Source organism: Nerophis ophidion, linkage group LG04 (genome assembly GCF_033978795.1).
Source record: "Nerophis ophidion isolate RoL-2023_Sa linkage group LG04, RoL_Noph_v1.0, whole genome shotgun sequence".
Lineage (NCBI taxonomy): Eukaryota > Metazoa > Chordata > Actinopteri > Syngnathiformes > Syngnathidae > Nerophis > Nerophis ophidion.
This window is the reverse complement of record NC_084614.1, coordinates 77,758,795-77,774,492: the sequence shown is the minus strand read 5'-3', so window position 1 is coordinate 77,774,492 and position 15,698 is coordinate 77,758,795. Positions and strand designations below refer to the sequence as shown.

Sequence of the window (15,698 nt, the reverse complement as noted above, 5' to 3'; positions counted from 1 at the left end):
GCTGCTGATCCGCCTCCGCTTGTGATGGTTTCCTGCTGGCTCCGCTGTGAACAGGACTCTCGCTGCTGTGTTGGATCCGCTTTGGACTGGACTCTCGCGACTGTGTTGGATCCATTGTGGATTGAACTTTCACAGTATCATGTTAGACCCGCTCGACATCCATTGCTTTCCTCCTCTCCAAGGTTCTCATAGTCCTCATTGTCACCGACGTCCCACTGGGTGTGAGTTTTCCTTGCCCTTATGTGGGCCTACCGAGGATGTCGTGGTGGTTTGTGCAGCCCTTTGAGACACTAGTGATTTAGGGCTATATAAGTAAACATTGATTGATTGATTGAAGAGAGGAGGAGGTGTGGCTCTATGTGGACAAAAATATCAACTGTAGTATTGTAAAGGATATGTGTTTAGCTGTTGAGGAACTCTTTGAATGCGTCACTGTGGAATTATCATTTTCAAATAGGAAACACATTATTGTAACCTGCATTTATAGAACACCAGGATCCCACTTGAAAATATTTATCGAATGGATGGAAAAATTATTCAAGAGGAACAAAAAATATATAGTATGCGGTGACTTTAATATCAACCTTTTGAATCCTAATAAACACAAACGCACAGCAGAATTTGTTGACAGCGTGTTCTCCATGGGCTTATTCCCACTGATTACACGACCCACAAGAATCCCAACACACAGCACCACACTTATTGACAACATATTCTGTAACATTGTGGATCAGACTGTAACTGGAGGCTTGTTAGTGAGTGACGTCCGTGATCATTTACCGGTGTTCATGGTGTACAATAATAACTGCAAAACATCCAAACCTGTAAATAGTGAATATTATCAAAGAGCCACAACAGAACAATCATTAACAGCACTTAAAAATGATTTAGCGAAACAAAACTGGGATTCTGTTTTTCAAACGTCAGATATAAATGCAGCTTATAATTTGAAGTGAAGTGAATTATATTTATATAGCGCTTTTTCTCTAGTGACTCAAAGCGCTTTACATAGTGAAACCCAATATCTAAGTTACATTTAAACCAGTGTGGGTGGCACTGGGAGCAGGTGGGTAAAGTGTCTTGCCCAAGGACACAACGGCAGGGACTAGGATGGCGGAAGCGGGAATCGAACCTGCAACCCTCAAGTTGCTGGCACGGCCACTCTACCAACCGAGCTATGCCGCCATTTTTTTTTCTCACTTTATGATACACACTGCCCCATCAAAAAATGCACTATAAGTAACTCCAAAAAAAACTTCGTGGATAACCAAAGGGCTTGCGAACGCTTGCAAAAAGAAAAATGATTTATATAGGACTTTTTTTAGGTGACAAACCATAGAAACAGAACAAAAGTACAAAAAATAAATTAACCAGCATATTAAGAGCAAGCAGGAAAGAATACACCACCAAACTATCAATCCAAAAGAAAAATGATATAAAGGGAATTTGGAAGGTATTAAATACAATTATTGGGCATGGTTCAAATAGTCCTTGTTATCCGGAGTTTTTTGTTGAGAACGACCTAATCATAACTGACAAGAAAATGATTGCTGACGGCTTCGATATGTTTTTTGTTAATATTGGGCCTAAGCTGGCAAAAAAAATACCAATTGATGATGAACAGCCCATGGAATTTATTGAAAAGTCCTTATTCGATGTTCCTTACTCCGACTGTCGAAAAGGAAGTCTTGGAGGTCATTCAGAAAAGCAAGAACAAAACATCACGTGACATCCATGACCTCGACATGAGGACAGTCCGGAACGTAGCGGAAGAAATCATCAAACCATTCACACACATCTGCAATTTATCTTTTCGACTTGGACAATTTCCTTCACAAATGAAACTATCGAAAGTCATCCCCATCTTCAAATCTGGAGACAAACATCACTTCACTAATTACCGGCCCGTCTCCCTTCTGCCACAGTTATCAAAAATATTGGAAAAATGATTCGATAATAGACTTCGTGGCTTCAGTGAAAAGCACAAATTATTATCTGATCGTCAATATGGGTTCCAACAAAATAGATCAACTTCATTAGCTTTAATTAATTTGAGAACATTACTTATTTCCTTCTTCGCCTTCCTTGATGTTCATGATTCTAATATTCTCCCTCGAGATCTGTCATTTTTTTTCTCAATCTGCGTGAGCGTTTTGGAGAAATTGAGCACAGCTTCCTCATTGCTATGGACTCGTGATTTAATTGAAGACACCTCATTGCGGACAGTTTCAATGTCGGCAGCGTGCATGGCTAAAGTGTCATGAATTGAGCCAAGTTGTTCCTCCAATCGCTTTTGGGATCTATCCTCAGCCTCATTAAAACATTTCCTGAGTAAAGTCTCAAGATAGGCCTCGGTGACGACAGGTGTTTGAGACGAGGACGATCCCGAGTCCTTTGTTGCCTTTTTCATTGAACTTGAACTTTTGTAGCGGGTGTGCGAAAAATGACAAAGTGTTGTTAATGAAAGACAAAAAGTTATGGCAGAAATCAAAGTAGCATAGAGATTCTTTTAGGGTTTTTTTAGAGCAGGGGCGCTCACACTTTTTCTGCAGGCGAGCTACTTTTCAATTGACCAAGTCGAGGAGATCTACCTCATTCCTATTTATGATTTATATTTATTTAATCATGAAAGAGACATTTTTGTTAACAAGTTAATGGTGTTTAATGATAATACAAGCATGTTTAACACACATAGATTCCTTTCTTTCATGAAGACAAGAATATAAGTTGGTGTATTTGATTCTGATGACTTGCATTGATTGGAATTAGACAGTATCAATCAATCAATCAATCAATGTTTACTTATATAGCCCTAAATCACTAGTGTCTCAAAGGGCTGCACAAACCACTACGACATCCTCGGTAGGCCCACATAAGGGCAAGGAAAACTCACACCCAGTGGGACGTCGGTGACAATGATGACTATGAGAACATGATACTGTGATACTGATGATACTGGTGACTATGAGAACATGATACTGTGATACTGATGATACTGGTGACTATGAGAACATATGAGAACATGATACTGTGAAAGATCAATCCATAATGGATCCAACACAGTCGCGAGAGTCCAGTCCAAAGCGGATCCAACACAGCAGCGAGAGTCCCGTTCACAGCGGAGCCAGCAGGAAACCATCCCAAGCGGAGGCTGATCAGCAGCGCAGAGATGTCCCCAGCCGATACACAGGCGAGCAGTACATGGCCACCGGATCGGACCGGACTCCCTCCACAAAGGAGAGTGGGACATAGAGGAAAAAGAAAAGAAACGGCAGATCAACTGGTCTAAAAAGGGAGTCTATTTAAAGGCTAGAGTATACAAATGAGTTTTAAGGTGAGACTTAAATGCTTCTACTGAGGTAGCATCTCGAACTGTTACCGGGAGGGCATTCCAGAGTACTGGAGCCCGAAATGAAAAAGCTCTACAGCCCGCAGACTTTTTTTGGGCTTTGGGAATCACTAATAAGCCGGAGTCCTTTGAACGCAGATTTCTTGCCGGGACATATGGTACAATACAATCGGCAAGATAGGATGGAGCTAGACCGTGTAGTATTTTATACGTAAGTAGTAAAACCTTAAAGTCACATCTTAAGTGCACAGGAAGCCAGTGCAGGTGAGCCAGTACAGGCGTAATGTGATCAAACTTTCTTGTTCTTGTCAAAAGTCTAGCAGCCGCATTTTGTACCAACTGTAATCTTTTAATGCTAGACATGGGGAGACCGGAAAATAATACGTTACAGTAATCGAGGCGAGACGTAACAAACGCATGGATAATGATCTCAGCGTCTTTAATGGACAGAATGGAGCGAATTTTAGCGATATTGTAGTGCTGATAACGTCCACATTTTCAAATGGAGGAAAAAAAAAGTCCTCCTTTCTGTCCAATACCACATGAAAGTGGTTGGATTTGGCATCTCATTTGTCCAACTTGCATACTCCTTTTTAAACACTTTGTTATGAGAGTAGCATATGTGTGTGGCCCTTTAATGTCTGGCAGCAGGTGAGTGACGTCAGTGAGTGTGCGGGTGGGCAAGCAAGTGAGAAAGCGGTCGCTGAGGGCGGGGGAGAAATACATTGGCATCAAACTCCGTAGCTTGCTAGCTTGTGCACGCTAGCTTTCTGAGACTCTTATTTTGTTAGCACAGGCAGGATGAAACAGGTCTTTTATGGTGAAGACAGGAACTGTGCTGTCGGTCTTTAGAGTTTTGACAGTAGGTACGGAGTCTCTAGAAATAAAATGTGTTTTTCTGCGTCCGCCCTGTTAGTGATTTCTTTCTTAAATATGAGCTCGCAGCAGCCAGCGTCATCTCACAAGATCCTCGGGTGCCGAGAATGTCAAACAACTGACGAAAGTGAAGTCTTGGTATGATTGATGATTGCTCATTTTTATGTCTATTTTTTAATGCCTGGCTTGAGATCGACTGACACACCCACCGAGATCCACCAGTCGATCGCGATCGACGTAATGGGCACCCCTGTTTTAGAGCATGCAGGGGAGCTTCAGTTTTTCGACATGCTCTACTCCGCCATCTTGGATTAATTAATAATTTGTACTTCCCCTCCTTAGAGATTGGCACCTTCTTGTGGTTATTTTGTGCTTAGTCTTCAGGTGGCACACCCAAGTTGCACAGGTGTGAAGGTAGAGGCCTGACAAAGTGTAATCCTCGTCTCCAGGATGGAGTTGGACTCATAGAGCCTGATTTATTAAAGGTTTGCGTGTAATAAAACACGTGCAAACCCGATAGCACACGCAGAGCTAATCTACTAAACCTGTGCAAAGTGGATTGTGTCTCTTAAGTGAGCAGAATAAGGCGTGCAATACATTTTGGGTCTCTGTCTTCATTAACATGCAAAATATATGCTGATCATTAAAACTCCCACAATACTGGGAGAAAATGCGAATATAATTATTTATCACGCCCAGTTCCCACACTTCCCAAATCGTCCTCCGGAAACTCTTATAGATACTTTGCTATCTCTGAACCCAAATCATAAAAAATGTATCTCTGTGATAAATACCTCCTTAAGCTCAGTTGCTCCAAACTCTTTATCAGTGATAAGAGCCTCGTATATATTTTATTCCCAAGAGCAGTTGTGTCTGCTTTATATATATATATATATATATATATATATATATATATATATATATATATATATATATATACATATAATCGATTGATGGATCTGAAGTTGATATGAAGACGATTGTGTTTAAAGTAAACTGTAAGAAAAAATATATTTTTTTATTTCTAATAAGTAGGACACTTTTGGATCCCCAATAATTTCAGTAGGATTTTTTGTGTGTCATTGCTAAAAAAAATAATAATAATACATCCATCCATCCATTCTCTACCGCTTATTCCCTTTTGGGGTCGCGGGGGGCGCTGGCGCCTATCTCAGCTACAATCGGGCGCAAGGCGGGGTACACCCTGGACAAGTCGCCACCTCATGGCAGGGCCAACACAGATAGACAGACAACATTCACACTCACATTCACACACTAGGGCCAATTTAGTGTTGCCAATCAACCTATCCCCAGGTGCATGTCTTTGGAAGTGGGAGGAAGCCGGAGTACCCGGAGGGAACCCACGCATTCACGGGGAGAACATGCAAACTCCACACAGAAAGATCCCGAGCCTGGATTTGAACCCAGGACTGCAGGACCTTAGTATTGTGAGGCAGACGCACTAACCCCTCTGCCACCGTGAAGCCCAAAATAATACATTAAAATCAATATTTTTATTTGTTGAAATTTTTAAGCCTCCAATTATTATATACTCTCAAATATTCCACTTTAAAATTCTATTGGGGGAAACTATTGCATATTTTGTGTTTTTTTCCATAACAAAAGACGGTTTTCTTTGACAAAAAGGGCATACAACTTAAATCTTTGAAAAGGTTATATTGACAGATAGACCTAATGTTGATCTACAGATTTAAACCTGGAATAATAATAATACAAAATAATGACACATTTTAAATATTTTTTTGAACAAAATCCTTTGGGGTCCCTGGGATGAAGCCTGAGTGGAGGCCTAAATGTATATTTTTATACATATATTGAATATGTTATATAGCAAAGTAAAAGTTGTGTTTCTTATCTAAGTAAATGTAACTCGTTACTACTCACCTACGTGGATAAGTGTGTTCACCTTTGACAGGTACGACAAAATAAAAATAAAAATGATCACCATCGAGTTCAATGTTTGGCTTTACCGTGTCTACTTTTACTTTCACTTTCTTTGATATTCTGCCAGCAGAAGCGTCTGCCTCACACTTTTCCCCCACGTTCAGCACTTTGGCCACAGCGAGTCCATCTCATGAAGGCTTTCTGCTGACTTTTTTACTCAGGATGAAACTTCCTGATGCAACCCTGGCCGGGAATCGAACCCATGCGAGGCAGATGCGTGTCCCGTTACCGGAGGTGGGACGCCTCACGCTTGGGAGACATAACGGAGGTGAAAGTTAAGACGTGAAATAAAAAGAAGTGAGGATGTCCTGCGGTGTAGCGACTTTATGTCTATCAATCATTATTTGTATTGATGCTTTCTTGAGAGGACTACAATACGATCACTGATCGGATGTTCCAGCCCTGTCATTACTTTTAACTCTCAATCTCACCTTCATTCCTCTTTCTTTCTTTTCTTTCCAAGTTTGGCGGCCAACTTGACAAACCTTTTTGTTGTCAAGTCACGTGATTTCCCAGAAAAGCCACACAAGCATTTACCTGACGTGGCCACAAGGGGCGCTCTCTAGTGAGTCCAGTAGAAGACTTCTTGTCAGTTGACTGCTGCCACTTTTCTGTGCAGAATAGCGTTTCGTTTTCTCTCCTCACTGTGACGTCACAGAATGCTGACTCCTCATTGGCTCAGGTGGAGTATTATAAAAAGAGCCTCGACAGTTCCTGGTTCATTTTTCCTGTTTGCGAGTCAAGCGAGTGTTCGTCACTTTTGTCTTTCTCTGCGGGATTAAAAGTGGCAAACATCTTTTTGTTTCGCGCTGACATCATGAACTTGTTTTTATTCTTTCTTCTGGTCGTGCAAATGCACAGCGTGACGCCTGGTAAGTCCTTTTTACAAGTTTATTAATATTTTATTCATAAATCCTCTTTGTGCCTTCACTTAGTTGACTTCTGATAGTTTCTGTTACTTATTGATTAATTATTGTTGTATTATTTAGGAGCTTTATTCATTAATCCTGGTTCTTTTTAAACATATTTTATTGTTTTCCCTTTTTCCCAGTAAAAATTCATAATGTTCCAAGAAGGTTACAGAAGCAGAGAAATCCATTTAAGCTCTTTATTTATTTTGACTTTAGTGTTTCTTATTCAAAGACTTATTTTTTCCAAGGCTTGTAAGAACGAACACGAATCTTCAAACACGGAAGTGTCAGAAACTAATCAAGTGTAGTAACATCACCCCGCCACAAGATGTCAGTAAGAGTCGACATCAAATGGGCAGAACAGGTTGTGTTCAACTCTGTTGTACTTTTTATTCAGCCTCCATTGTAGAAAATATATGTTTATTTTCAAAATGTTCAAACTGTCAACAGATGTTAGTAATATTATTAATATGTTGTATTTGTCATAGAACATGTGAGTCTTGACTGTGATATCTAGCAGTGTTTGATGTTCACTTTAAGACCCGACTGAAGACGGAAGGAGCTAAAATATTCACAGTGCAAGATTGTTGAACATGAAACAAAATAATAAAAAGTCATCCTGTTGTTGTTTTCTTCTTTCAGTGATTCACACGCTGCAGTATTTCCACACTGCGTCCTCTCAAGTTCCAAACTTCCCAGAGTATGTGAGTGTTGGTTATGTTGATGGAGTTCAGATTTCTCACTATGACAGCAACAGCAGGAAAGCAGAAGCCAAACAGGACTGGATGAACAAAATCACAGCAGAGGATCCAAAATACTGGCAGAGAGAAACAGAGATCAATGTTGTTAGTGAGTTGACTGGCAAACACAACCTTGAAGTTTTTAAGAAGCGTTTCAACCAAACTGGAGGTTTGTTTATGTTGAACTTTCTACTACTTAAATGTATTTGATGTACTCTTTTTATACTGTAGTAAACACACATTACTGCACTGATACTTGTCTCTGTCCATCCCATAATAACCTACACTAATACTGTGTGTGTGTGTGTGTGTGTGTGTGTGTGTCTGTGTGTGTGTCTGTGTGTGTGTCTGTGTGTGTGTGTGTGTGTGTGTCACTCTGCTTTACAACACTGTGTGTGTCTCAGGTGTTCACATTCTCCAGTTGATGTCTGGATGTGAATGGAATGATGAGACTGATGAAGTTAAAGGTTGGCGTCAGGAAGGTTATGATGGAGAAGATTTCATATCGTTGGACATGAAGACATGGACATTTACTGCAGCAAAACAACAAGCTTTCCCCACCAAACTCAAGTGGGACCAGGACAAACATCTACTAGATGACAAGAAGTTTTACTACACTGAGATATGTCCTTCTTACTTGAAGAAGCATGTGAACAATGGGAAGGAGGTCCTAATGAGAACAGGTAGAAACACAACATGTACTTTCACCTTTTAACTTGTTAGCACTCCCCCTATAGGAACATTACTGACATTACACCCTGTCTCTTTATACTCTTCACCTCATTCTCTCATTCTCTCCATCTTTACCTCCATCCTCACATTCTCTCCATCCTAACCTGTGTTCTCATCTTCTCTCCATCTTTACCTCCATCCTCACCTTCTCTCCATCTTTATCTCATTCTCTCCTTCTCTTGCATCTTTACCTCATTCTTACCTTCTCTCCATCTTTACCTTCTCTCCATATTTACCTCCGTTCTCTCCTTTTCCCTCCATCTTTACCTCCATCCTCAGGTTCTCTTCATCTTTACCGCTGTCCACTCTTACTCTCCATCTGTATCTCATTCTCTCCTTCTCTCTATCTTTACCTCATTCTCTCCATCTTTACCTCATTCTTACCTTCTCTCCATATTTACCTCCGTTCTCTCCTTTTCCCTCCATTTTTACCTCCATCCTCACTTTCTCTCCATCTTTACCTCTGTCCACTCTTACTGTCCTTCTTTACCTCCATCTACACTTTCTCTCCATCTTTATCTCATTCTCTCCTTCTCTCCATCTTTACCTCATTCTCTCCATCTTTACCTCATTCTTACTTTCTCTCCATCTTTATCTCATTCTCTCCTTCTCTCCATCTTTACCTCACTCTCTCCATCTTTACCTCATTCTTACCTTCTCTCCATCTTTACCTCCATCCACACCTTCTCTCCATATTTACCTCCGTTCTCTCCTTTTCCCTCCATCCTCAATTTCTCTCCATCTTTACCTCTGTCCACTCTTACTCTCCATCTTTACCTCCATCTACACTTTCTCTCCATCTTTACCTCATTCTCACCTTCTCTCCATTTTTACCTCCATCCACACCTTCTCTCCATATTTACCTCCGTTCTCTCCTTTTCCCTCCATTTTTACCTCCATCCTCACTTTCTCTCCATCTTTACCTCCGTCCACTCTTACTCTCCATCTTTACCTCCATCTACACTTTCTCTCCATCTTTACCTCATTCTCTCCATCTTTACCTCATTCTCACCTTCTCTCCATCTTTACCTCCGTTCTCTCCTTTTCCCTCCATCTTTACCTCCATCCTCACCTTCTCTCCATCTTTACCGCTGTCCACTCTTACTTTCCATCTTTATCTCATTCTCTCCTTTTCTCCATCTTTACCTCATTCTCAACTTCTCTCCATCTTTACCTCCCTCCACACCTTCTCTCCATCTTTACCTCTGTTCTCATCTTCTCTCCATCTTTACCTCTGTTCTCATCTTCTCTCCATCTTTACCTCCGTTCTCATCTTCTCTCCATCTTTACCTCCGTTCTCATCTTCTCTCTGTACCTCCATTTTCTCCGTCTTTACCTCCATTGACACCTTCTTTCCATCGACACCTTCACTCCATCTTTACCTCTGTTCTCATCTTTTCTCCATCTTTACCTCCATCCACACGTTCTCTCCATATTTACCTCTGTTCTCACTTTCTCTCCATCTTTACCTCCGTTATTACATTCTCTCCATCTTTGCCTCCATCCACACCTTTTCTCCATATTCTCTCCATCCACATCTTCTCATCTTTACCTCCATTCACACCTTCTCTCCATTCACACCTTCTCTCCATCCACACCTTCTCTCCATCCACACCTTCTCTCCATCTTTACCTCCATCCCCACCTTCTCTCCATCCACACCTTCTCCCCACGTTGTCCTGTGTTCACACGTGACATCACTTCCTGTGCAGAGCTTCCAGAGGTGTTCCTGCTCCAGAAGACGCCGTCCTCTCCGGTCAGCTGCATGGCGACAGGTTTCTACCCCGACGGTGCCGACCTATTTTGGAGGAAAGACGGCGAGCAGATCTTCGAGGACGTGGAGCACGGAGAGATACTCCCCAACCACGACGGAACCTTCCAGATGTCGGTGGCGCTGAAAGTGGAGGTGACGGCCGACGTGGAGGGCAAGTACGAATGTGTGTTTCAGCTGTCAGGCGTCAAGGAGGACTTGGTCACCAAGCTGGAGAGAAGAAGCATCCTGAGCAACGCAAGCCATGAAGGTGAGAAAGACACATTTAGTTGGAGATGTTTCCCATCACAAGTCCACCTGTCACCATTATTGATCCATGTCACCATGACAACGCTTGACGTCTGCATGCAAAGTAGTCATGAAGGTTTCCTCTTCATGCTTTGTCACTCCACTTGTGCTTTTTTGCTCTCCACAGACAACTTGAGCGTCGCCCTCGCTGCCACGGCGGCGGTCCTCGCTGTGGCGGCCATCATCATCATCATCATCATCATGGTCATGGTCAGGCGTCACAGAAACAGACAAGGTGAGGGACGCCAATGTCCTCTGTCTTCTTCTTCTCGGTGCACTCGGTCCAGGCCGTGAGTTGATGCTTTCATCCGGGCTGCAAAGGTGCGGCCATCTTTTAGTTGCCTTCCAGCCAAACACTCAAAGATCCACAGAGACAGAGCGCACACTCTCACGTAGAAACACGGCGTGACGTGAGGGGAAAAGTCCACTTCACCTTGTTTCTCTTTCATTTCAGCCCAGTACGATCCAGCTGGTAAGTAAAACATCTTTTCTTTGAGCCGCAAGAAACAAAGCCGTGGTGAAGCGTCACTCACATGGAGGTCTGATGTGGACCTTTGTTACAAGTTTAGCCGGAAAAGCCCAACTGGAGCTGACTCCTTCACAATAAAAGTCCCTCCTGTGAGCACACGCAATACAAAGTCTGGCATATCTCACTTTTGACAGGAGTCCTCATGATGAGGATCAGCCAAATGAGACATCAAGTGTGCTGACTCGTCATGTTTCCAAGTCACACCTCAAAGATCTGATGTGAGTGACGAGGCACCTTCTGGATGTTCTTCCTTCACCGTTTGCGTTTGTCCCGCAGCTCGCCACGGCGGCGTGGAGCTCGACGAGAACGTGCAGGCGGCTGAAGGCTGAGTAAGCTCACATGGACTGTCTGCACCTCCAAATGTTCTTGTGTGAAGATGATGTTCAACTTGGATTCACCTGCTTTTGTCGGGAATGTGCTGAGTGGTCTTCTTCCTCCAGGATGCTTTGTGCGCTGGAACACAGGGAGATGTCTCCATCGCTGAGGGACGTCATCACACTCGCAGATGAGATGGAGATGTGCTTTGTTCTTCGTCCGACTGCTCCTCACGCTATTCCATGTATTCTTCTTTGGCCGTTAAAAGACTTTCAAGATCAAACGTTGGTGGCTGTAAAATCGCACGTTTCATGGCCTTGACGTCATGACGAGGATTTCTTCTTTTCTTTCAATGGCCGCTGCTTATGATCAATATCACATTGTGTCACATCTCTGTCAATAAATCCGTTTTTTCTCCACTCGCCTCGCACTGCTTTCTTGGGGACCAGGAAGAGTCTCAGTCATAAAAATGGTAGAAGTAGGTCATTTTTGTTTATGTTTTTACTTTTTCATTCAACACTTAAATCCCTAGATCAATTTCAGGTTTATCCGTCCCTATCAGTCTTTTTTTTTTTCATAATTTACGCCATTTTGGTCAAAACCTTGTTTTGTTATGGCAAAAGCACAAAATAATTTTCACTCAACGTAATTGCAATCTTAAATACGTCAATAATTCAGAACATCATCGATTTTAATTCATTATTTTTTTTGAGCAATGACAATTAAAACTTGTCCCACTGAAATTATTAGGATCCAAACGGGCCCCACTCATAAAAAATAAGTCAAACATTATTTTTACTTTCAACACTTAAGTCCCTCTAAATTTCAGATCCATCCCTCGTTTCTGTGACGACCTGTCACGTCAGGTGTCACGCGGTCTGTTTGCGTTTGTGTTTATCTCCTAGTCGGCGCTCTTATTTTGGTCCCACTTCCTGTTTGTCTCCCTGAGCCCTTTTCCCTCCTCACCTGTCGCTGATTGGCAGCCTGGCCACACCTGGTCATGGGGTGAGGGTGATGGGTCAAATGCAGAGGAAAATCTCACCACACCTAGTGTGTGTGTGACAATCATTGGTACTTTTACTTTAATCAACTGGCTTCTATTTATGCCTGCCTCGCCCTCCAGTCAGGGCTCAAGGATTGTTTTGTGAAACGTTACTTTGGTTTTTCTGTATGCTGCTTATGCTTCTGTGCACTTCCCTGCTGCACCTCCTTGTGCTCCCTGTGGGAAATAAAAGACTCTCACCCGCACGTCGTCCTCCTGTCTCCTGCATCTTGGGGTCACAACTAGAGCAGCCATGCAAGTACGTGACAGCTTCTTCATTTCTGTTTTTTTTTTTTTTTTCGCCCTATTAGTCAAACACCCTTTTTTTTGTAGGATAAACACAAAATATCCTATAAAAATACTCTTTAGTCAAATTTTGTATGTGACGTAATTGGAGCCATGACTAGTTTAAATAATTTGTAACAACATTGAGTTTGATTCATTATTATTTTTGAGCAATGACAGCTTTAAAGAGAAAACAACCTGCATGGCAGCTTTATTAGACTCAACAATGCAACTTTTCTTTGTTCCATTTCACATGTTTTCACCTCTTTTATTCCACTATTTAGGTTTTTTTTATACACTATCTGTAGAATGTGTCGTGTATGAGCTTATATGGGACATGATGTATAATATTTCTAATTGCCTTTTTCTTTTTCATGCCTTTTTAACCTGAGTCTTTCAAGCAAAAGCGTTCCAAAAATCAGCAAACCCGCCTTTCTTCTTCCTCCGTCAAAAGTAGGTGAATCCACAAATATGAATAACTACAGACCGATTTCCAAATTGGGTTAATGTTGAATGTCCAATCCAAGATGGCCGACAGGACTGTCTTTTGTTTGTCTGCTTGTCAAAGTGGTCTGAATTTCTATGTGTTTTAGTCTCTTTTTTTAGCCGATTGAAGTAAATTGCACTAGTTTTAAGCGTAACAATTGATGAATGAAGGCTTACTTCCAAAAAGTGGTATTTCTGACTGCTTTTGTTGGATTTGGAAATCTGGAGGCCTCTGACCTGCAGAAGCCGGGAGATGTTTTGCTAGCTGAAATTTTGGCCTTCCATCTGCCACAGTCTGGATCTATACTAGTCTCAGCTTGGCCTTCCACTACCTACAGTCTGAGTCGACTGGCTTCATCTTGGCCTTCCGTCTTCCACGGCCTGGATCCATCTTAGCCTCAGACTGACTAAAGCTGGGCCTCTGCTAGCCTTAGCTTGGTCTTCCAACTCTTGTAGCTTGGACATCTGAACTTTGATTATTGGACCTGGGTAGGTAGCAAAACAATTTAACAATGACTTTGACAAAAGCTCTCTATTTAATATTAATGCCACTTCCTGGACTTGTTTTCTGCAATTGTAGTGGGGTACCTGACCAGGTGCTCCACCAACCTTTAACTCTACCAAACGCAATAACAATCACCTGGTCCTTTGAAACTACAGCATTTACACAAAGGTTATTGATATCCACATGTGGGTCGGTGCTAAATAATTCTAACCAGCTTCAGTTATGGTGTATTTCTGTGCTAAACAGATGGTTTTCTCCTTCTGATATTACTCATTTTGATATTGTGAAGCCAAATGTTGTCATGAGGTCACCTTGCCATATGAAACGGAAAATCTTTATATTGTTCTTACTTCTGCTATCAGGCAATGTGCAACCAAATCCAGGCCCAGCTTTATACAACATCAGTACTCCTGATGAACTTAGAGCTAGCCCATAGCAAAGCAAAATTGAAGATGAGATCTCATATATGTCTTATATATATCTCCTAGACATAAAAGAGCACTAATCGAGACCAAAGTAGATTTCTCATTCTTCTCAAATGTAGCTCCTGAGAAATAAGGCTCGCAGTGAGCACTGTGAGAGATCTCAAAGTTGTCTAACAGTTATCTCTTTTTCCGATTTCAACAAAGACCAAAATGAGAGATGAATGAGCTGGTCTCCAATATGTCTCAATAATAACTCAGTGAGAGATACACATGGTTTTGTTTCTCACTACTCCATTCTCACCTTCTCTCCATCTTTACCTCCGTTCTCACCTTTTCTCCATCTTTATCTCCACTCTAACTTTTTCTCCATCTTTATCTCCACTCTAACCTTCTCTCCATCTTTATCTCATTCTCTTCATCTTTCCATCTTTACCTCCATCATCACCTTTTCTCCATCTTTATCTCCACTCTAACCTTCTCTCCATCTTTATCTCATTCTCTCCTTCTCTCCATCTATACCTCCATTCTCCCCTTCTCTCTATTTGTACCGCCATTCTCTCCATCTTTACCTCCATCCACACGTTCTCTCCATCTTTACATCATTCTCTCCTTCTCTCCATCTTTATATCATTCTCTCCTTCTCTCCATCTTAACCTACATTCTCTCCTCTCCATCTTTATATCATTCTCACCTAATCTTCATCTTTACCTCCGTTCTCACCTTCTCTCCATTTTCACCTCCATTCTTCCTTTCTCTCCATCTTTACCGCCGTTCTCCCTTTCTCTCCATTTTTACCTCCATTCTTCCCTTCTCTCCATCTTTACCTGCATTATACCCGTTTTCTGGCTTAGAAAAAATAATTTCAAAAATGCATTTTAATTGACACAGTTTAATTATACCTCAATCATACTCCAGTTTATCTCACGCTAACATTTGGAGAAAATAATTAATTCAGGCAATATGGATATATGGTCTGTAATCTAAATGGTTTATTTAAATAATTTTCTACTTAATTTGTTGATTTCTTATCCACACGCAATGTACAGTAACTCAGTGACTACAATTGTGAGATTTAAAACTGAACCCAAACAATACTGATATGATCACAAGACACTTTTTAAGAGCTTTTAACATTTGTGAACTTTCTAGAGCAGTGGTTCTCAAACTCTTTTAACAAGGTACCACTTCAGAAGATATTTGGCTCTCCAACCACCATTATAAGGACTAATATTAAAATACAGTAGCATAGTAGGCCTATGTATTCATTAAAAAAAGACAGTGGTTTTATTAAACAAGTAAATTTAATAAATTGGCCACTGAAATATTACACACAATGCAAAAACATAATCAACAATGATACTCCATATACAGTACATATTTACAGACTTTTACAGCATCCACGGCAACATCACATCAGTGTGTATTTTCAGAGCATTTATAACAATGATCAAAAAATTGATTTGTGGCTTCTTAGGCCAGT

General features: G+C 41.3%; 2 protein-coding genes across 2 annotated transcripts in view; both read left to right on the top strand.

Annotated features, from left to right (window-relative positions):
• Positions 1-15,698, top strand: part of LOC133550469 (class I histocompatibility antigen, F10 alpha chain-like) — a 100,971-nt gene that overhangs the window by 51,100 nt on the left and 34,173 nt on the right. The gene's annotated exons all lie outside the window — the stretch shown is intronic.
• Positions 6,322-8,642, top strand: LOC133551937 (class I histocompatibility antigen, F10 alpha chain-like). Its single transcript, XM_061899148.1, has 3 exons — positions 6,322-6,458; positions 7,744-8,010; positions 8,246-8,642. The coding sequence occupies exons 1-3, from the start codon at positions 6,353-6,355 to the stop codon at positions 8,554-8,556; spliced, it is 684 nt and encodes a 227-aa protein (XP_061755132.1). The 5' UTR covers positions 6,322-6,352; the 3' UTR covers positions 8,557-8,642.

What these genes read in the sequence shown, in the direction of transcription:
- LOC133551937 (XM_061899148.1), top strand. Translation starts at nt 6,353, where the DNA reads ATGAAACTTCCTGATGCAACCCTGGCCGGGAATCGAACCCATGCGAGG. An exon ending in GCTTGGGAGACATAACGGAG is followed by an intron (nt 6,459 to 7,743) that starts GTGAAAGTTAAG and finishes TTCTTCTTTCAG; the next exon opens with TGATTCACACGCTGCAGTAT. An exon ending in GCGTTTCAACCAAACTGGAG is followed by an intron (nt 8,011 to 8,245) that starts GTTTGTTTATGT and finishes TGTGTGTCTCAG; the next exon opens with GTGTTCACATTCTCCAGTTG.